We start from the raw sequence: 21,901 nt of genomic DNA, 5'->3' as shown, positions 1-21,901 counted from the left end.
CCCACCCCCCTCCACCTTGTAATGTCATATGAAAAGAGGAAAAGTCTCTTGGTTACTTCAGAAATTTTTCTCCTTCACAGTTCACTCCCTCCACCCAGAAACAAGTCTTGTGCTCCCTGCTTTCATCAGAACAATCACATAATCATAGAAAGTAAACTATAAACAGAAGCTCAAAAAGACATTTAACCCATTTCTCCAAAACTGAACAACTGAACATACTTGCATCACAAACTCTCAGCCCTGCATCATCCTAGAAATACAGCTGAAATTTGAGTGCTTTATGCTGACAGATGATGTCACGAGAGCTTTCCTCAAAAGTGAAATGAACAACATTTGTCTCAAACTAACAAAAACTTCAGGCCATGCAGCTCTTCTCTTTTGCTCTAAAGTCTTCAAAATCACTTACTGAATTTATCATCTGAGCATTACAGAGTTCTCATTCGTAAGTTGTAACCACTCACTGAGCTATCTAATGAAATGTGCAGGTGTGACTGAACAGATCTAAATACGGTGCTACAGAAAAGAAAGGAAAACAGTTGATCAAGTTAGTGCTTGATCAACTGTCACAAATTATAGTTCAGGAACATTATTGTAAATGTAACTGGAATGCCTTATGTTCCCCTTTAGGCTTTACATCACTTCCAGTTCATGAACTTTTTTGTTAGTGTTGTCTCAGTTACAAAAGATGATAGTTCATATTGTGTTTTTTAGAAACATAGTCCAAAGCAGGGACTTCCCTCTGTTTTTGAGAAAAGTTTTTCAGAGCACTTGTATTTCAACTGACAGGATGTTGCATTAAAACAACCTCAGCCTCCTGCCTTCAGCACTGTGCAAGGTCTTGTTCAGAAAGTACGGGTGTTTCTATTCTCTGAAAGTGCTCTTCCCTTCTGTATGGGACAGGATGCATTTCCCTGGAAAGGTTTACCTCAGTGCTCCTGTTTCAGAAACCCACTAAAACACAAATATCTTTGAAGTCAATGATATTTGATCATGTAACATTGCAAGTACCAATGTACTAATTGATGGAAATTACGACACATTTTTATAAATTCATAACATATTTTATAAAACTCTTTAAAAAGTGCAGTACAGGTTCCTCAAACCTAAGGGTTCTTTTCAAATCCTAAGAGTAACCAGTAATTTATATATTAGTTCAAGAGCAGAGGCAGAACCCATGTTCAGAGTCTTGTGCATATTCCTTTAATTATAGGATATCCATGAATCTGTATCATGAGTAGGGAAAAACAAATGCTGAAATAACAATCAGTCAAGTTCCATAAGGTGAAATATGAGGTTTTCTTACATGATTTCAGAATAAATAGTTTATAGCAGAAAATTCTCTTCGGTTGTTGATTGGAAGGAAAGATGTTTCACTGGGTACTTGTTAGAGAAATTTTTATTCATATGTACGTTTCTTTGTGTTTCAGTAAAACTAAATCAGACTTGGTGTCATGGTTTAGCCCCAGCCAGCAACCAAGCCCCACGCAGCCACTCACTCAATTCCCCACCAGCAGGATCGGGGAGAGAATTGGAAGGATAAAGGCCAGAAAACTCATGGGTTGAGATAAAGTTTAACAGGGAAAGCAAAAGCCACACACACAAGCAAAGCAAAACAAAGAATTAATTCATTGCTTCCCGTGGGCAGGCAGGTGTTAAGCTATTCCCAGGAGAGTGGGGCCCTATCCCATGTAATGAGTCCTTTTCCCTTAAATTTGTATTTCAGTACTAGAGCTTGGCATTTCTGATGCATTTTCCTGAAGATTACAGGTTTGCTTTTCAGGAACTGCTAACATATATCCAGTAAAAAAACAGAAGGGCTGACGTGGTCATAAATCACTGCAGCCTTGGTGTTGCCAGGAGTACCTGCTTATCTTAGCAGAAACCAGAGCTGAGCCTGCGATGCCAACAAGTGTCTCAGAGGTCTGAGAAGACAGAGAGCAAGAGAGTCATATAATCCAGAGCACTCCATGCTCAGACATCCTTTCTCAACCAGTGCAGGACAGCTAGAGTCCCAAGGCATGCTAACAAAACCCAGAAAGCTCCTGTTTCTTGATTTATGTCAGCCTTCATTCTTACACTTGTGTTTCATTCTCTCTGTGAAACAGCTCAGTGTTGAGCTACAGCAGTTTTCTTTGGCAGATGGTTAGCATGTTACCTAGTAGGAACACCATGCTAGGCAGAGGAAAAATCTTAAGAAAGTGTCACTATAGAATAAGGAATAAAGAGTATTACCTCGTTCAGCTTTCAATAATAATGTTCCAGATTGATTGCTGTAAGCCTAAACACCCATTGCCTCTCTGATTTCTTGACTGTCCATAGTCTAAGACAGAATTATCCATTAAATCTCATGTTATTCTGTTACTGCATACATTTCCTTCTGGTTTAATCTGTTGTTTTTATTTGTATTCTTCTTCTCTTTTTTCTTCTTTAATCTCGTATTAGGCTATGAAGTTGGGGTTTTTTCCCTCTTTTACAATAGATTGCAGACAACTGTTTGCCAACCCAGAAGGCTTAAATTACATTATGAGTATAGACTATAAATTGCCTTAGATTCCTCATAATTACTAAAGACTGACTTTGTGCAGCAAAGTAACTGTATGAATGCTGGAAGGCTTTTATCCTAATGGCTACATTCATAATGCACAGGACAGTGTACTATGTTACAGTTACATTGCAGCTGATACACCTTATGCATAAGTAACACCTTTAAGTAATAGACCACGTTCTTCTTCAAGGGTGCTTTTCTTTTCCAAGATATTGGTATTCTCAACTGTCAGCCCTTTCAGTTTCTGTTTCATTTTTAAAGGGTCTGTATAGTCATATCAGCCACTCTTATTTTCCTCACATGGTCTCACAAATAAATAATATGTTTGATTATGTTCTTTACAGGCCTCTAATATTTAAAACTTGAAATTTTTCACGTGCAGACTCTAGGGCCAGTTTTCTCTCTTTTATTATTTGGAAAGTTCTTGAGAATTCTTTTATCTAATGGAGCAGTACTTGCACTTTGTGCTCTGAAACAGTGTTGTTTCCAATTCATTACATAAGGAGAAATGAGGCATCTTGTGAAGTAAGCATTAGAATATGAAGTCAGAAAGTCTGCACTGCTAAACCAGATTGATCCTTGGGGAAATTGGATATTTCCACCCCACTAAAAAGCTATTATAATCACATTCTTTTGACTGCCAAGCAAGCTGCACTAGAGACTCCACTTGCTCCCTGCTTAATACATCTGACTTCTAATACCTCACTTTTGAGTCAAAGCAAGAGATTTTGCCAGTCTTTTTGTGAATCTCTTGCATCTACTGATTCCCAACCTGCATTCCCATACTGGTTTAATTAGATTCTAGCATCCTTGCCAAGTCCAGAACAACATAAATTTGCAGCAATGCAGGAACAATATCTTCTGAATTAAACACTGATTCCTCCAAGACTCAGAGTGCAAACAGAAGGAGTAAAAAGCATAAATGGCATTTATATCTAGATGGTACTTGTACATTCAATATTTATACATTCAGCCTTGGCTTTCCAGTGTTGTCTCTAGAGCACAAGGCTACTGAGGTAAAAGCTGAAGTGTCTCATCTTCCATGTAAACCAGTTTTTTCCTATCTCCTCCACTCTGCCTCCTTGCTTTGATGTGTTATCTTATCTTGTTACATTTTGAAAGGAATTATTTACAAATCCAATATATTCTGTCTCTGAGACTGATGATCAGCTCAAGGGATTTTTAGCCATAACATTTCCTGTATTTCTGGGAATTCATAATAGGAATGAAAGTCATCAAGAAACACTGATCGAGATACTAGTTTGTGTTTTTCCATCTGTTCTTATAGATAATGCACATAATGCACAGTCCAAAATTCATTTATAGGCAATTCATCATACCCTCAAGGAGCAACTAGGAAAGTCCATACTAGGAAGGCTTAGACCTTAGCAAAGCTAAGTCTACAGTCTGATACCTCAGTTTCTCACTACCAGTACCCTCAAGTTACAACTCCTAGGAAAGTCTTTGACCTTGCAAGGAAAGATGGAAAATCTGGAGCCAGATTACAGAGTTCTTCTGAAAAAAGATCCATATCTGTAAGTCTCATTCTGAACTCAATTGTTTTAAATCCAGAAGGCAAACTGTAGCACAGAAGACTAATACACGTTAAGGGAGTGTGCTACGTCCATGTGCGTACATAAGCTATGTAAAATTTTTAGGAAGATGTTATGTCACTTATTGAACCAACAGACAGAGAACATGGTTTGCTAAGAGAAAAATTCAGCAATTTATATGGCTTAAGAAACCAGGAGTTTGGAAAAATCAGAAACACAAGAACTTCAAACAGCTTCTGTACAGCTCAGACATGTAACTTAACAATAAGCAAACATGAAAGGCAGCAAACATTAGGTTAGATCTCAGGATAAAACAAGATTGTTTGAAGGTCCCAAGATAAGTGGGTTTTTGTAGCCTGTTTTCCCAGGCACTGGAGCATTACCACAGGCTGTGTTGCTTTTAGAGTATGGGTATATCCAGTAACCTGTCAAACAAAATAAGCATATTTCAAGTCTCTTATCAGTTTTTCAAAAGAATTAAAATATAAGCTGGTATTTATTCTAAATTCTTTGAAAAAAGAATTTATTCAGGTTACTAATAAACTATTGCATTTATGTAAAGCAAATTAATTTGATCTGAGGATCAAAAAGTCATTTTGACTTGTCTCTTTCACCTATTACCAACTGATTAAAGGGAAGCTTTCCAAAGTGTTTCTCTTTGAATCAAAGACATTAAACAAAATCTCCAATGATAAATTTAATATTTTAAATTCATCAAAATATTTTTAATTCATCATACTACTGATGGAAAATGTGCATGTCACTAACTTTATCTACTGAATTTCCTTTTAACTCATGAAATAACTCATCTGTATCCTTAGTGTGCTGAACAATGAATCAAAAATCACACTCCAGTGCAGAACTTAACAACGTGAGCAAAGGTAATCTATCCAAACCAAAAGAACGGTTATGTACCTCCTGTGTAAATCTTGCAAGTCACACCTTGCCTTTAAACTGATTTTGATTATTTGACTATAATGAGCAAAAACCATTTGCAAAGTGACTGTCATTTAATGAAGTTACTCCAGAGCTAAAATTTAGCACTTTATTTTAAAACTACCCTTAAATCCTTCCAGGAAAATGTGGTATAAATTTAAGTTGAAGCACCCTTCAGGATATGTCTTGTATTATCTGTAAAACGTGTGTGTGGTAGTAAAACAAAAAGAGCTCCCAACAGAGATAATTTTGAAAAGTATTATTAACAGTCTTCAGGCTCAAGTAGTCATCCATTGCATCAAATATAAGATCTACAGAATTCTGTTTCCTAAGCAGTCTGAAGTAGATGAGAAGCTGCAACAAGATAATATGTGGTTTATTGGGGCTTATTTCTATTGACAAAGCCAACATCTTTAAAATTATCTGTTACTGTCTGTCCATTAGGCAAGTTTTCTTGTTACTACTGATGGTGCACTGCTAAAACCATGCATTAATGTACCTGCTTTCCTTCCCTTTTGACCACAAGAGAGCTTATGAGAAATAAGAACACAGACAGCAGACATTTCCCTACAGCAGCCTTATTTTATGGTAGAGAGTGTATTTTCACTTTTTTTTCTCCTGCATTACATATTAAAGAAAAAAAAGAATTCTTGCAAATAGCCCTGTGGCATTCCAGCTGGCTCCAAAAAAGACAAATATTTTCCCTAAGCACTGGCTGAGGTGTGTTCCATCTGGAATCACTTTTCTCCTTATTTTTGACAGATTGACTGTGTTGTATTTATAAGAAAACAAATAAGCAATAATTTGTTAGTCTATCAAAAGCAAAAAGTCAATAAAAAAGAAGCGTGGGTGAAATGCAGCTTCTTCAGTTTCCCACTTTTGAGTTCCGCAGAATTTTCATTCAGCATCTTCCTATTTCTGTCAAACCGTCTCTTTTTATATAGATTTTAAATCAATTTATTCTAGTTATAAATTTAAAATGGATTTCCAAGGCTAACAGTGATGGTCCTTAGTGCTTTCTTATTGCTATTTAATTGCCTTAACACGACCTGCACTTTGACAAATTGGATAAAATATATCCATCTATTTTCCAGTTTCATGTTAATAGTTTTTACTGTTACTGTTTAACGTCTTGATGCTTTTTAAAAGCAGAAGATATGAACCTTGGCTAGGAGCACACTAATGTAAGACAAAAAATCAGAACAGAATTTTTGCTTGGTCAGGACAGGGGGCTGTAAAATACAGAAAAGAACTGTATAGTCTGAACTGTACAGTCGTTTCGATTGAAATTTCCTTTTCTTGTTTTGTGGTCCTTGATGTGAGTTTCTGCATGTTTTTAAAATTAGATTTTTGGATTGAAAACACTTTTCAGGAGCTCCAGCACCAATTGTGTGTCCTAAGTTTTTTTTGCCCTTGTGTAAATAGTTCTTTCACTTTCTGTAGCACTGTTAGCCAAGCTGCAGAAATTAATTACAAGATTTCGTAGAAATATTTTATTAAATTTCTCTGTCACTTTGCTAATAAGTTAGTTAAATCTCCCTGTAAAATTAATATCAAATCTTGAAGGTTATGTAAATGCCTTCATTAATCAAAATCTTGGTCCTTTTTTATTAATTAGATCTAAAAGCTTATGTAAAACTTCACCAGCTTTGCCAATGAATTTTTATTCTTCATAATCACATTGCTAAGCAGTCCTTTAAAGACTCACTGACTTTGTGATTCTTAATTAGTGAATTTCCCCTAATTCAGGCTAGAAAGGAAAATGCCTGCATTGAACTTCGTGTGGACAGAAACCTTTTTCTCTTAAATGAAATTTGTGCTTCTAAGCTATTCATTGATGCCCACTCCTCACACGTCAGAATTTTCTCCTGTGAGATAATAGTGATGTCTATAGTTTTTGATTTTGATATTGTAAACAGAGGATTATGACTGCACACAGGGATTAAGTTCTGGAAGTGATAAAAAATAGCCTTAAACTGCTGAAAAGCCATTTAAAAAATATAGGTTATGGAGAGTGTCAGTAAACAGAAGGCTTTTGATGTGGTATCGCCTGAGTCTTCGTCATTTATACTCCTCTGTTGTCAGCTCATTAAACCCTGCAAAACTGCAAAATTTCCAGTCATCTCCTAAATTGGGAATGATCTTGTTTCCTTTGGTCATAAAATGCAACTGTTAAAGAATGAGTGTAATCTGACATGATGTGTACTGATATTTTTTTCAGAACGCTTTGCGTTCGGAAGCTGAAATATGAATTTTTGTGTGGGCTAAGTCATTGATCAGTTTGATGTCAGAACTGCTTACTGTGCTGTAAAAGCTTTGCTCCCTTTCACTGCCATAGCCTGTGGGATCAGACATTCCTCTGTGTGACTGCAAAGGAACACAAAGCCCAGCCATTTCCCACCATCTCCTCATCTGCTGCAATCATGGTCTGTAATAACTGAAAAATCACCCATTATTAGTCCAAGACCAACTCAGTCCAAGAACTGAGTTCTTCTCAGCATTATTCAAATTAGAAACTTCCAGGATAGTTACAGCCTTACAAAATAGCAAGTGTTTTCTTTCTAAACCCTTATTTAAACATTAAAGTATTTTATGGCATCTTTGATCTCAGATCATGCTTTGCAGCACGTACATAGACTGTTTTACCCACTGCTAAAATGCAGCCATCTCTGAGGCAAAACACAGCACCTGTTTCATTGTATTCAAAGCACTACAGCCTTAAGAACACACTATAGTATCCAACTGAAACTGCAGGAAGCATTTTGCTAGACAGAACATAGTTAACTTCTGGAATTTGGCCATGGCATTCTGATTAACTCCTCTGTCTTGCAGGAAAGATTGCCCACGAAATTTTCTCAATATTCACTTATACTCCTTGTATGCTTTCATCCCTGTTTACAAGTAAACTAGTCCTTCCAGGATGGAGTCAAGAAGCAGTATACGTTAAAAATGGATTTGCTTGAAATGAGACGTGTTCACAAAATCTTATTTTTTGAAGATTTTGTGGGAAATATGTGGTGCTTTCTGAACAGACACAATTTTCCTTCTCAGTCTTTCTGCCTCCAGAAAGAGATCTTCATGTGTCAGGAGGGAAATGGTGTTAATGCCACCATTGTTAGAAAATCCTAACAGTAGGATGCTCCAGCCTTTAAATGCCTTTAAGTGCCATGCTGGTTAAACCTATAAACTTTTGATTAGTATCTATATATACCATAGCCTGTGAGGCTCAGACCACTGGGAGTGAGCACTAGGTTAGACTTCTGAAGAATTTTTCTCTTTTTCATCCCTATAGAGGAAATAACAGCGATGTGTTAGCAGAGGGAATCAGTATGATGTGACAGTTTAAGAGACTTGCCAAAGACTGTAGGAAACATCATGGGATGAAGGGCAAGTCAGCAGGATAACCCTCTCCACTTCACTTTTTCATGAGTCAGTCTTGATAATTATCTGCATCGGGAAATACAGGAGGATAAAGCCAAATATTTCTGTAATGTAAAGCTGTTGATTTACATAATAGACGAAGACCAGTTTGTCAGAATGCAGCAGAAATCAAACAGTAGATGGTTTCTTTGCTCTCAGTTCCAAAGACAGCACTTGGCCAAATGCAAATACAGCCATGCTACTAAATAAAATGGAGATGAGATGCTTTCTGGACCTTGAAGTACAGCTCCTTTCCACACAGCAAAACTACTTTCTTTCCCTCTCGAAATGCTGCATCCATGCCCAAACCATCTAACCCTAAATCATGGCCTGGCAGAAAAGGAAAAGGTAATCAGGGGGTGTGGTACCAACAATAGGGTTTGCTACGGGCCAATGTCCAACCCCATGCCCCAGCCCTGTTGTATTCATAAGCACAGACACAGCCCATTAAGACTTTTCCAAAACACAGATTCCCCTTTTACATGGAATTCCACTTTTCTACTGTCTTAATTTCTGTCTCTTTCTCACTTGCAGATTCATGGAGATTTTAAAAAGGGACTGAACAAATTTACCTGAGGCTTTTAAATGTGACAGTCCACAGGCAACCCTCAGTTTAAGGGTCTGTAAATGCTGACTGCAAGAGCTGTAAGCATGCATTAGCCAGAGGAAGGGTCAGTTATACTGGCCATTTTCACGGAGTCTAAATGGTCTCTATTCTAAGTATCTTGGGTCTCTGTTTTCTGACATCTAGTTGCAGTCAGAGCCAGCTTATTTTATTAAATTACAACAGAAGTTTCTGATTTTCGTGGCTCAAGCTCTGTCAAAGATTACATATGATATACGTTCATGAGGAATTTCAGCTTCAGCTCCTTCAACTTTTTAAAATTTATTCTCAGTGAAAGCCCACTCACCTACCTCACCCATCCTCAACAGAATATTACATATTTTAAGGATGGAAAACCAAAAGTATACATTAAGCATAAGGATTACTCCAGGAGGAATTCTGCATAAATTCTTATATGCAATCCCTACAGTTTCCTAAGAACAGCAAAACTGCAACAAATTCCAGACCCAGAACCATCCAACATTGCACCCTGCCATGTGGATGTTCACAGCAAGACAAGGGATCCCAGTATCCTCTAAAAGCATTCAGATTTCCAGCCTCTGTTGAAGAAAAAAGGAGTCTCTCTAAAATCCAGTAATTCTCTACTAAATAGATACCTGCTTATATTCTAGAAAAAAAGCTCTTTTTCTTCTATTAGATCCATCATCATATCACACATTTGAGGGAAAAGCTTATGAGGTTGTATTGAGTATTTAATGTAAATGCTATTGAAAATTAAAATGGCAGGAAATCACTAGAAGTTTTCTTTTAATTTCAGTTAGTCCACCCCCACACATTTGCTTTCCCTGCTGTTTCAATTAACTGCAGACTTTCCTAAAGCAGACTGCCCATCCTGCTTCCCATTTCAGTCAGTTCTCATCATGAGTTAAGCCCTCTGTAGACACACTACTTTGTTATTCTGTATGCTTGGGAATTGCTAATGGCAGAACACAAGAGAATAGGTGTGAAAAACACGGGAAAATGTTCTCTAAAAGCAATGTCTCCATTCCAAAGAAGCTCCATTCCTGAAGCCTGAAAAATGAAGTAGATAGCCAAGACCTCTTCAGGAAGAATGCCACCTCAACAGCATTAGTGTAGAAGCATGGAATGGACAACAGACTAAAAATTCCTTGCTCAATACTGCTACTATTGGTGGAGACACCTGACTTACGAATGTCATTGATGAGCTGGTGAAAGGATATTCTCTAAACAGGGCACATACCTCTCAATCTGCCCTTAAAAAGAACCATCAGTAACTATAAGGTAATATTTCTAAAACAATTCTACTTCTCTGGAGAAAACAGCCCTAGTTTGTCGCAGGACTTTTGGATAAAGTATGTGAAATAAGTCAAAGTACACCAAACTAGTGTGTGAATTAAATATGCTACAGGTAAATAAAACTGAAATATGTTTAGTATTTAATTATTTTTTTCATATTTTGGTCTTTTACTGTAATGTTTATATATACAGAGAAACTAGTAAAAAGCCTGTGTTCCTGTGTGGAAACTTTACATAAACAAATCCATATTCTTTCGCTGTTTTCAAATTCATTTCTCCAGTGAATTAGGCTTTTTTGAGTATTTGAAGCATTTCACAGCTCAGCTTACTCTGTAACTACCAGAAAACATTTCATACTTGGATACACAGATTTTCTTTCTTTTTTCTATCACTGAAAGACTTCTTATAAGATTATATAATAGCTCTTAATGGGGTTTTTCAGTTTCTTTTTAAAAAATTAATTTTCCATGTGTCTTTAAACTGCAGAGATTTATGGAAATAATTTGGAATGAATGCTGGAAGAGAAATACCTAGCCTTGATTGGTGTATGAGCTCTGAGAATCTGAAAAACCATTTGCAGGGGTTTAGTAGCTTTAATAAATACATTCACAATGACATCACCTATAAAAATACAGCCCCTTAGTTTCACTACATGCAGGTTTCCCTTGTACAAACTGCCAACATTCTGTAAGAAAAAACAGAGTTTTTTGGAAGCAAATTCAGAAACAAAGTTCCTGACTACCTCTTGAGGATATGCAGTAGCCTGGCTCTCTGCAAACTTTTAAGCAAGTTTTTCTCTTCAATAATTGCTATTAGAAATCCTTGTTCAGCACTTCTTCTTTTAGAAATAATTCTTAAAATGTTGTCCCAATGACACAATGATTTCTACACTCTTTTTTTATTTCCCCCCCCTACACTTGCTAAATATATGAATAAGATAAATTGCTACTGAACCTGGAGATCATTCTACAGCACTAGAGAGAGAACAACAGATTTAACAGCAGAGACAAAAGAAACCTCAAAAATGCTACATGTGCAACCCCCAGTTTATCTTCTGATCCTATCCAAGCAGCAATGAAGACATGCTGAGTCTGCCAATGCTGGAAGTAATGCAGTAACTCTTGATATAAAAACTTGTAAACTAACAAGAACACTGAGAAATATGAATCTTTACTGCTTTGTTGTTCTTTTATGAACAACAAATATCTTAATAACAAGCTCTGCAAATAATAACATCAGTGCTGTTTGTAATTTATGAGAGATCAACAAATCAGGAAAGGTCCAGAAAGGGTTCTGGTGCTTTGATGGGCAGGCTGAGAGTTCTCCCATTCTCCATGGATAAGTACAGTGCCATTTAGAAACAAACTGGAGCATTTTTCTACCAAAGCAATGATGGGGAGTGGGGGGTTATTTGTGCTTGGGCTTTTGCATTTCAGACAGGAATACATACCACTCTGCAAGGACTGAATTAATTAAGGGCTAATCGACTGTCTAGGACCTATAAAGAGATAATTCACCCATTCCATCTCCCACTAGAAACTGCAGTGATTACTGGCGTAGAAAAGATTGTTTATTTAGTGGTCAGAATAAGATAGTCACAAGTATTTGTTGGAGCAGAAAGAAGAGGGCAAATGAGGATATGAGTGTTTTTAATGGATGATTAAATCTGGGTAGCTTGATCTCCTTTCATGCTGTGGATGTTGTGTGCTGCAGTCACGCCTCTCACTGCCAGCCTGCTCTGGGATGATAATCACTCACTATGAAAACTCATTAGCTCCACAGCAATGAGTCCTCCACTGCTGAAGCTTGGTGCTGTTCTCAGTACCATAGCAATGATCTCTAACTGGATGTCCCAAACTCTCCCATCTCTGGTAGGACTAAATACCACCAGAATAACCACTTCAGATACTCTAGTAAGTAGCTGTGATATGTTGCTGAATTAGTATTAAAGTGCCAGCAAAAGCTTCAGTTTGTTGCCTCTTTGTAAATCTCTTTTTAAGCTACTAATCTTCCTATCATCTCTTAATGCATGTTTCTCTATGGGCATCATAAAAGTGCACACTGGTGAGCATGTTGCAGTCTTTCTATGCAAGGAAAGATTTTAAAATAGCATCCTTAAATATTTAAGAACAAATGCCTTCATCTTGAGCATGGAATTCTGAAAAGACTAGAGAAATGTCATTTTATTTGTCTACACTTCTCTTCCTATGCTTACTGCCCCAGAAAAATGCATTGCATTATAAAGAAAATTTCTATTTGGCAGTAGGTTTCTTTTTGAAAACTATATAATGTTACATATTAACTATTCACTACAATATCCAAAGGGTCTGATTCTTTCCTATTTTTCTTTATTGGAGTACAGTTAAGCAAATAAAATAGCTGTATAATAAGTCAAATTGGTACCAGGAGGTTGGATACCAGAATTTAGAAAGATTGATAATAGGAATAATACGAATTACAAATATCACTTTGTATCATTGATGCTCATATACAGCAGCCTCTGTTACTGAAAACTTACAAAAAAGCTATGATTAACTACTCATAAGAAGCCTAAATATTCAAGTAACACTTTAATTGGACAAGAGGGAACACTATACTGGTATTCATAAATTAAACTCCAACGTCATTTTCCTAAATGCTTAGTAAAACACTCTTGTCTGTGTATCTTTTTCTGCAACTGCAATCAGATGTTTACATAATAGTATGTTATATAAAATATAAATGTAACTATTTGTATAGTAGTTCTTAATCCTCAGAACTTAGTTTTGTTTTTATAACTAAAAATGATGCATTTACTAATCAGCATTTCATGAATTGAATATATGCATGCAGGAAAAACACTACTGCAGAAAATCACTGTATTTAGACTTTAAATATTACTACTTCAAAATTAATTATGTTGTAAGAAAAAATTCTTTTGTCTTTTAGAGCAGCAAGAAGATGAGAATACAAGAAAAAGCTCTATTTTATTTTCCTTAAATGTGACTTGTTCTCACTGAGCTACAGTATATTTTGCTAGATCTTGTGACAGTATGATATTACAAGTAAAAGTTCACAATCGCATTTATATCCAACTTTAAAGTTGCAACTATGAGAGGTACACTACCTATTATAACTATATATATATATATATATATATATAGTTATACACATCTACAGGTTTATACGTGTTTACACTGACATGTCCAGATTTCAAGTAGTGTAAAACTGTCATGCTTCCCTTGGCTACAACAAGGTACTGCTGATATAAATTCCTCGTAAGTATTAATTCAGGAATGCTCTTTGCACTCCTTGAGTTGGAGTTATAAGAATATTTTTTGTTTCGAGAAGGGTAGCAGGAGTGTCAGGAGAGCTGGGGAAAGCATCATAAAAACTTGATTATATGATCTTGGCAACATCTGCCAAGTAAAGAAAATATGAATTTCAATCATGGGGTTATTTTTGCATATAAAAGCCCTGTAAATCTGCTGCCTTTCTCTAAACTTTAGATGCTGGTTGAGAGACTCTGTGCTCCAAGTGCTCAATAATACTGGGGTCATCACTGATGTGTTTTTAACTGCCGTCAAGAGTTACCCGCTGGCAGCTTCTCCAGTGAACACTGCAGCACACACACTTCTCCAGAATTTCTCTTCTAGCACATACATAGCTCATAAATTGTGTATATTGTACAAGGTAAAAAAGAACAAAACCTCCCAGTTTCCTCCCTGCAGCTGGAAGGACAAGGGGTCAGGTAAAGGGCATCCTCTTTTGAGCTCTGTTTTAGTCCCAGGATTGAAATCGCAAGACAAACTGTAAAATACTGTTTATATTTAAGCAAACACATTAAGTACAGTACTGCCATTTGCCCTATCACTATAGTAACATCAGAGGTAGCTATAACAGTTTAAGCAGAATATATGAGGGCAAGTGAAAAAATAAATCATTTAGAGGTAAGTGAAGTAATCCTATAGTAGAGCAGCCTGCCGAGGCAGTGGTTAATATTGGGCTTTAGAGGGACTCCTCTGTTTTCCCCAGATTTTCAAGAACTAGCATAGTTTTTACTGTTGCTGTTCTCCACTTGTTATTTCTTTTCTTGTTTGTTTACTAAGGCCTGTCAGCAATAAGCCTGCATTTGAAGAGCAGATGCAGTATCTCCTTTAAGGTTTTTATGCCTTCTGGCTCTTTCTCTGCATGGCACAGCAGTTTCTACTTGAGGGATTAAATGTCAAACTAAAAAAATAACAGAAAAAAAAGGAAAGTACACCTCCACACATGTGCTTGTTTTTCTCTCTCGCAATCACTGATATTAACTCATCTTAATTAATGAAGGAACCCTAAAGCCCCAAGTACAGGGAACCATAGAATACTGCAAAGAACTGTAGCCTGAATTGCTTGGTACTATGCAAGTGCTTATTTATGCATGGGCAGTCAATAACCACACACTCCTGTTGGGCCTGACAGTCTCTCACTAAGAGAAATATTTTCCCAAATAGCAGCTACCTTTTTTGATCAAGTGTTTGTTAGACACTATAAGAAAATATCTGCTAAGTTAATCAATGAAGTGGTTTTGGGGGTTTTTTTCCCTTAGATAAAGCCAAAAGGGACACTCATTATGTCACTGGCATATATAAGTACCTTTGATAACACAGTCTGGATTATAATGGCTTTACTACAGACTGTGCAGGATCCTGCTTTCTCACACGTTCTCCACTGTAGAGAATTTACTTGAATGCAGTAAAATCAGTTGCTCCCAATCTAAACATAGCAGGTATAAGGCTCAAATATGAGAATTTTTCATAAACTTATATTAATTTCTAAAGGAATCAGAAGCTCTTACGTCCTGAATATGTTCCAGAACTTCAACAAAAATTTTGTTTCCATGCTTTTGCATGACGACACTGCTTGGGCATAAGCTCTACAAAAAAAATCATGGAAACTACCGGAGTAAATAGAGCTTACACTTTACAAGGGTTTTACATCCTTGAAAGTCTTTGCTTGTTCAAGCTCACAATTTTAGTAGCTGCTCAAAAACAATTTAAATTGCCTCTGCAGGTGTAATTTTGTTTTGTTTTATTGTTCTCCATGTCTTAAACTAGATTCCCTTTGCCACAAAAATTAAGATGAAGAGAGCACCAGTATAATTTTGCACTGAACTCTGGATATAGCTTTCTAGCAAACCTTAGGGCAAGTTTCTCTTTTTACAGTCAAAGAGAGAGAGGTTGGAAGGGACCACAGTGGGTCATCTGGTCCAATCTCCCTGCTCAAATTTCTCCTAGAATACATTGCACAGGATTACATCCAGAGGGTTGTGGAATATCTCCAGTGAGGGAAACCACAACCTCTCTGGGTCATCTGTTCTAGTGCGTGGTCACTGCACAGGAAGGTTCTTCTTCATATTGAGGTGGTCTATGTGTGCATCAGTTCCTGCATATTGCCTCTTGTTCTATTGCTTGGCACCATGGAGAAGAGTCTGGTTCCATCTTGACACCCTCCCTTCACATACTTAGAAACACTGATAGGGTCCTCTATCAGCTATCCCTTCTCAAGGCTGAAAAGGCTCAGCTCCCTCAGCTCATCAAGTCATCTACAGTGTGACACACTGTTTTTCCTTGCAAAACTTAGGAACAACACAATTTTGATTTTTCTGTTAACTCTGCAGTAGAAGGTCACTGTCAGCTTTAATGACTTCTTCAGAAGAGTCACTTCTGAAGAGTCACTTGTGAAGTCAGTGCTCTTTTCTTACCTCAGTCTATAGAGATATTGCACCTCTTCTGAGGTGAGGAACTCTACAACTCGTTCTGCACTAAGCTGCCAGTAAAGCATCAATATCAAAGCTTGCCAGTTTGAATAATGACCTTCTCTGGTGACACTGAGTACAATTTTATAATGTAAATAGTAATTGATTCCAACTGTGTCCAAAATTACTTCAATGGCATCCATTAGCATCTGTATCATGAAATTCAGTAGTCAATACTATATTAATCAGAAAGAATAATGCACAACATTATATTACAATTTAAAAAGAGTTAAAAATTACTTCTTGTATCTATCGGTTTTAATTCCATCACTTGAATCTTTTCAATCCTCTAATTTTATCACTTCCTCTCATTCTTATGCCATTTCTATACATCCCATTAAACAGATACCTACTCCCACACAAACTTTAAATGCAGTGCAGTGTTAGGCTGCTTTGCAAGCAGACGTGATTTTTTTTGCCTTTCTTTCTCGATCGTGGTTGCTGTAAAAAACAACAGTTTGGGAATTTCTAGAATTCTCCCGTCCCAGTAAAGGATGTGCAATGTCTTAATTTCCCTGTGCCATGCTTGCCATGAGCCCCGTTCACCTGAACTAACCAGGCACTTTTCAGTGCCACCCTGAGCAAGCCTCTCTTCCCTCTGGTGTGTGTGCAGCGATGGAGAACAGTTCCCACGTGGTGCGGCTTTAAGGGCAAACCCATAACGCACATCTGAGCTGTGCAGAGCCAGTTCCCCGCCTGAGTCACACACTGCACTCGATTGCTGGGCTTTTACTGTCTTTGTTGTTTCCATTAGTCTAAAGTAAAAGTCATTCAGGCTGAAAGGACATGTTTGTTCTCTGCTGATGAAAACTGTAATGTCCTTTTGCAAAGAATTGAATCAACTAGTTTATGCTGAATCACAAGCAAAATACTGTTCTCATCCACCCTGGAAACAGTGTGTCCTGGACACTTCTAGACAGCTACTGCAAAGGTGTGAGATACGGCAAAACTGCGAAACTACCAAACTAATTAGTTAAGAGCAATAATTGCTTACTGGGAGGAACCTCATTGCAAACATGTATTGCAAAAATAAACAAAAATATTCTGAGATAGTGTTTTTTCAAACAAAAAAATGTGCTCAGTTCCTTTTATTGTTATTATTTTGTTGTTACAGACTCAGATTAGTCCCAAGGAAGGGTGGCAAGTTTATAGTTCAGCCCAGGATCCTGATGGCCGTTGCATTTGCACTGTTGTTGCACCTGAACAAAACCTATGTTCAAGAGATGCCAAAAGCAGGCAACTCAGACAACTGCTAGAGAAGGTAAGTCTTCCAAAAAAAATTCCTCCTCTTGATTATTAAACTTCCCACATAAATCTACTCCTTTCCCTCTAAAGTTAATATATAATGAACTACTGAAGAGTTATTTAATAAAAATATTTCTTCAGAGTGTATTCCCTACCAGCGTTCTCACCCCAATCATTATTTGTCTGTTTTCCTTACGTCACACCTTTCGCAACCCAAGTTGCATCTTTTCTCTCGTTTACTCCTCCCAGATAGTTCCTTACACACCAGGGCAGATTTTTCTGTGTAAAAGCAGTTACAAATCCCACCTCAAAGTAGCTCGCTGCTGTGGGATTTAAACTACAGCTTCAGCTTCAATCATATGGGACTGCTGAAGGTCATTTCTTGTCTCTTACCAACAAGTAATGAGATATAGACATGACAGCATCTTGAAAGCAGACTATGCAGACAAGACAGTTCTAATTTTTTCATTTGCTTTTTCCTCAGATATTAGTATTTATTCATTCTCTGGTGGTGCAAATTTCCCCCAACAACCCAATTCTCAATTCCAGTATTATCAATTCCAGTATTATCTACTATTGCATGTATAGTAAAATCAATGAAGTGTTTTGCATCAACAGAAAAAATTGTGCAACCATGAAAAGACAAATGAGTCTTCTGCATTCCCTGTACGTAACCAAGGTGATAATTATTGTATCACAGCAGTACAGAACCTGAGGCTTGAGAGAGTGTTTCAACAGCAGCAGAAAGCAACATAAAATGTAGATTTAAACATATATTTTTAGGATACAATTTTCAGTATTTTTCTAGCTATAGAAAAATGATTCCAGTGCTAATATATTGCCAGATGCTCACAGATTTTTGCTCCCTGCCCTCCCATGAACTTCAGAAGGCACTTAGAAGTTGTGACAGAGCCCATAGCGTGAGTTGCATGGAGAGAGCATTGATGAACCAGCACAAGAGGAGTTAGCTCCTGTCATGCTATCTGTTTACTTAAGAAAGGAAGACTTCAGTCTTTGCTCCAGCATATTTCCCAAATACTAAAATATTAACGGTAAAAAAAATTATTTTGAGGTGGGGGCTGAAAAGATGCATTAAGATCACAACATAGTTTTTGAGCTGCCACAGAAAAGAACCTAAATCATTAGTCTCTAAAAGCTATTTTCTTATGATTGGAACTGTGGCAGACATGGATGTGTAATGGCATATTATTACTTCACTAAGTCCATGCAGTCTTTTAATTAGAGGCTCTGTGTGAATGTTTCTTCTACCAAATGGAAATGCTCAAAGCTCTTCCAGTACCCAAAGGACTTTATTTGCCTGCTTTGAACAATTAAAATGCAAAGAAACAAGAAACATTGGTTTTTTCATTAAAAATCCTAAGAACTGCTAATAGTGACTGTGCAATAACTAATGTATACTATTTTTAAGAGTATTTTCTGAATCCACACATTCTCTAGATCATGTATTAGTTTCAAACATGAATATCCATTCAAACATCACATATTCTTGCAAACAGCAGGAATACTGCTGGGTTATTAGGAAGGTAAATTTTTTGTTTGTTTTTTTTGAGCCAGATCTTCAACATGGTGCCTAATACATTTACAGCAGTCTAGTTTTTTCATGGTTTGGGAAAACAGTTATTGAAATACAGCAACTGCACTTGGAAAATGTATCATTTTTATGGCTGGCAAAAGCATTGCTTTCATAACAGAAACTTTTAGAAGTATGTATAATTTACTCTAGATGACAGTTACTGTTGTCTCACTGTGGTAAAAGTGCTCACAATATCTACAAAGTCACTTACTCTACAAAAGTTACCTGAACATTCTCTACTTTTCATCTGAAAAAACTGTGGGTTCCTACTGCTGAAACAATTGGATAAAATTTCTAATTTTACACTTATTTACAGAATTATGAGCAAACACCTATTTGATGATTGACACACCCCAGCTTATCTCTGGATAATCTTATGAATTCCTTATATTGAATTATTATATAATTGCCTAGCAATGAAAAGCATGCTCTTCGTACTAACCAAAATCTCCAAATTTCAGTCCTGTCCTCCCAAAGTGCTTGGGAGGAAACTAATGCTGTATAGCACTTTCTGAAAAACAGTGACCTGGACAGGTGTCAAAGTAGACTCTATTGCCTGACAGCTTTTTTTTGAGCCCATCGATAATGGTGCTTAAAGGGTCTCCCTCTCTTTACCTCACAGAACTAGTCCAAATAATTTATGGCTTCAAGGTCTTGCCCTGTTCCCCAATATTTGTACTGTCATGTAGTTATGGAATTTGGAACTGTACTGTGGTATGAATGACTCACAACTAAAGCACTGACACGAGCACGTTTTATTGCCTGACATTTAACCGGGGAAAAAAATAAAGCAACAAAAAGTGCATTTAGAGAGTGTTCTTCTTTAACAGGTTCAGAATATGTCTCAATCTATTGAAGTTTTAAATCTGCGGACTCAGAGGGATTTCCAGTATGTTTTAAAAATGGAAACACAAATGAAAGGGCTGAAGGCCAAGTTTCGGCAAATTGAAGATGATCGGAAGACATTAATGACAAAGCATTTTCAAGTAGGTTTGATTTTAACAATAACTTCGAAGCCTGCTGGAAGCAATGTACTATGTAGCAATGCATGGACTGCTAAGGTCTCAGCTTGAAATGCTCATACAAGAGCATCATTAAAAGGAAAAGCATAATAAATCTTCCTTTATGATGATAATCTTTTGCTCTGATCAATTTAATTGTAATAGGGAGGAACTATTAATAATTAAGTCATTACAGAAATGTCACTTTAAACAGATTCCTGGTTTTTTGTGTATCAATGTGCATGTCATACCGAGACATTTATATTCATTCAAGTTCCAGTGATAAATGGGGAGATCTAATGGAATTAATAGCAAACAACAAGAGTTCTACGCTTTTAGTATTGCTTGACATTTACTGCAGTTGAAGGGAAGAAAGCCTATAATAAATCTGGTTATTGTAATTTTTATCCAGTATAATTAAGATTTAATTTCATCTCTGAAGGTTTGCTGTTTTGAATTTGGGATGGGGAGGAGGGCAGTCAATCCCAGTCACATTTGTGTGATTAAAAAAAGACTTCCAGAGAATTTCACTGACAACAAAAACCACAAGCTAATCCAGAGAAGGGTTGCAGAGATTACAGAATAGCATTGTGTATTCTGAAAAAGCTACCTGAAGTACTCTTAAAGGAAAAAACATCACAAGAGCATATTTAAGGTCTTTAAATAGCAAGTCTGATAAACTGACATTTCGAGACTGCAAGACAGCAAAATACGTTCTAGAAAATACATTATGAAAATTATGTTAAATACATATTTTTGAAGTGTTTATAAAAGTTCATATAAAATTAACTTAATTTTCTAATTGGTGCTAGAGTTATATACCTATATAATTACATAGCCAATGGGGTCTAATTTATTTTTCAGAGACACTGAATATCCAATGGGTCTTAACAATGTCAGGAATTAAGTACACTAATGATCTGACTACCAAACTTTATTGATTAGGTCATTGTTCTTAGTTTAGAGTTTGAGCATATGCTTCCATTTATTTTCAAGTAGGAAGAAACATCTCCACCTTTTTTGCCTTTCACCCCTCGTTGCCACAATAACAACACATTTGTATAATACCATTATATATTCTGTATTCTCATTATAGTTTTCCTTGGGAACAAAATATCAAAATTTGAATGTCTGATACACAATGTCAAAGGTAGCAGATTACTCCAGCACTCTAACCTTTTAAATATTCGATATTTGTATTGGCCAGTCATTTAACTTCAGTTTGACAGTTAGCCTGGAGTATAAAAGAGTTCCAGCCAATCAAGTTATAGAATAATTTAAAAGGTCAACACAATACAATATGCTGCTGGCTTTCTGAAATTTGATCTACTAAAATTCCAGTGCTTTATCTTTCCCAAGACAAAGAAATTCATTCTGGATGTAGCATAACCTTTCATATCAGCAGGCTCGAAGTGCCAGAATACATTTACCACCTATTGGTGTTGCAATACAAATTAGTACTTGTACCACTCATCGTAGCAACAAGCTAGGAGTGTCAGGAGAAAACAATAATTTTTTATTTTATCATGACAATGCCAAAACCAACTTTATATCATTTACTGAAATGAGATCTTCTAAAGCTATGTTTTCATATTGATCAGAACCAAAGAGTACAAATTTGATCCAGATCACAATTGAGCATATGGTCATACTTCAGCCAAATCTGCATTTCCACCAGGCAGGAGGTACCTGTTCTCCACAAAAAGTTACAGCAGGTTTGCTCAAATGATTCCTCATCTGGCATAAATCCTACCAGGAACTCATTGCCTTCACTAATTCTCTTAAAGACACTTTATCTTCATGAGTTTTCACAAGCTTTCCTTTTTTTTTTTTTTCCATTATGGTTTACCCATGATTTTTGGCCATTCACTGCCGCACAGAACCAAAGCCTAAATTCATGATTTCAAAATGAAGTAACAAGAACTTTGGTTTCTGGAGCTCTGTTTTCG

General features: G+C 36.6%; 1 protein-coding gene across 2 annotated transcripts in view; it reads left to right on the top strand.

Moving 5' to 3' along the window:
• OLFM3 (olfactomedin 3) overlaps positions 1-21,901 on the top strand; it is a 52,868-nt gene that overhangs the window by 17,500 nt on the left and 13,467 nt on the right. Inside the window, exons 2-3 of one of the 2 annotated variants that reach the window (XM_032696870.1) lie at positions 17,227-17,373; positions 19,782-19,937. In XM_032696870.1, the coding sequence (XP_032552761.1) occupies positions 17,227-17,373; positions 19,782-19,937 (303 nt within the window). The remainder of the gene's footprint in view (positions 1-17,226; positions 17,374-19,781; positions 19,938-21,901) is intronic. The other variant, XM_032696871.1, reaches the window with a different exon arrangement.

This window comes from Chiroxiphia lanceolata, chromosome 9 (genome assembly GCF_009829145.1).
Source record: "Chiroxiphia lanceolata isolate bChiLan1 chromosome 9, bChiLan1.pri, whole genome shotgun sequence".
NCBI lineage: Eukaryota > Metazoa > Chordata > Aves > Passeriformes > Pipridae > Chiroxiphia > Chiroxiphia lanceolata.
This window is presented reverse-complemented; position numbering and strand designations above follow the sequence as displayed.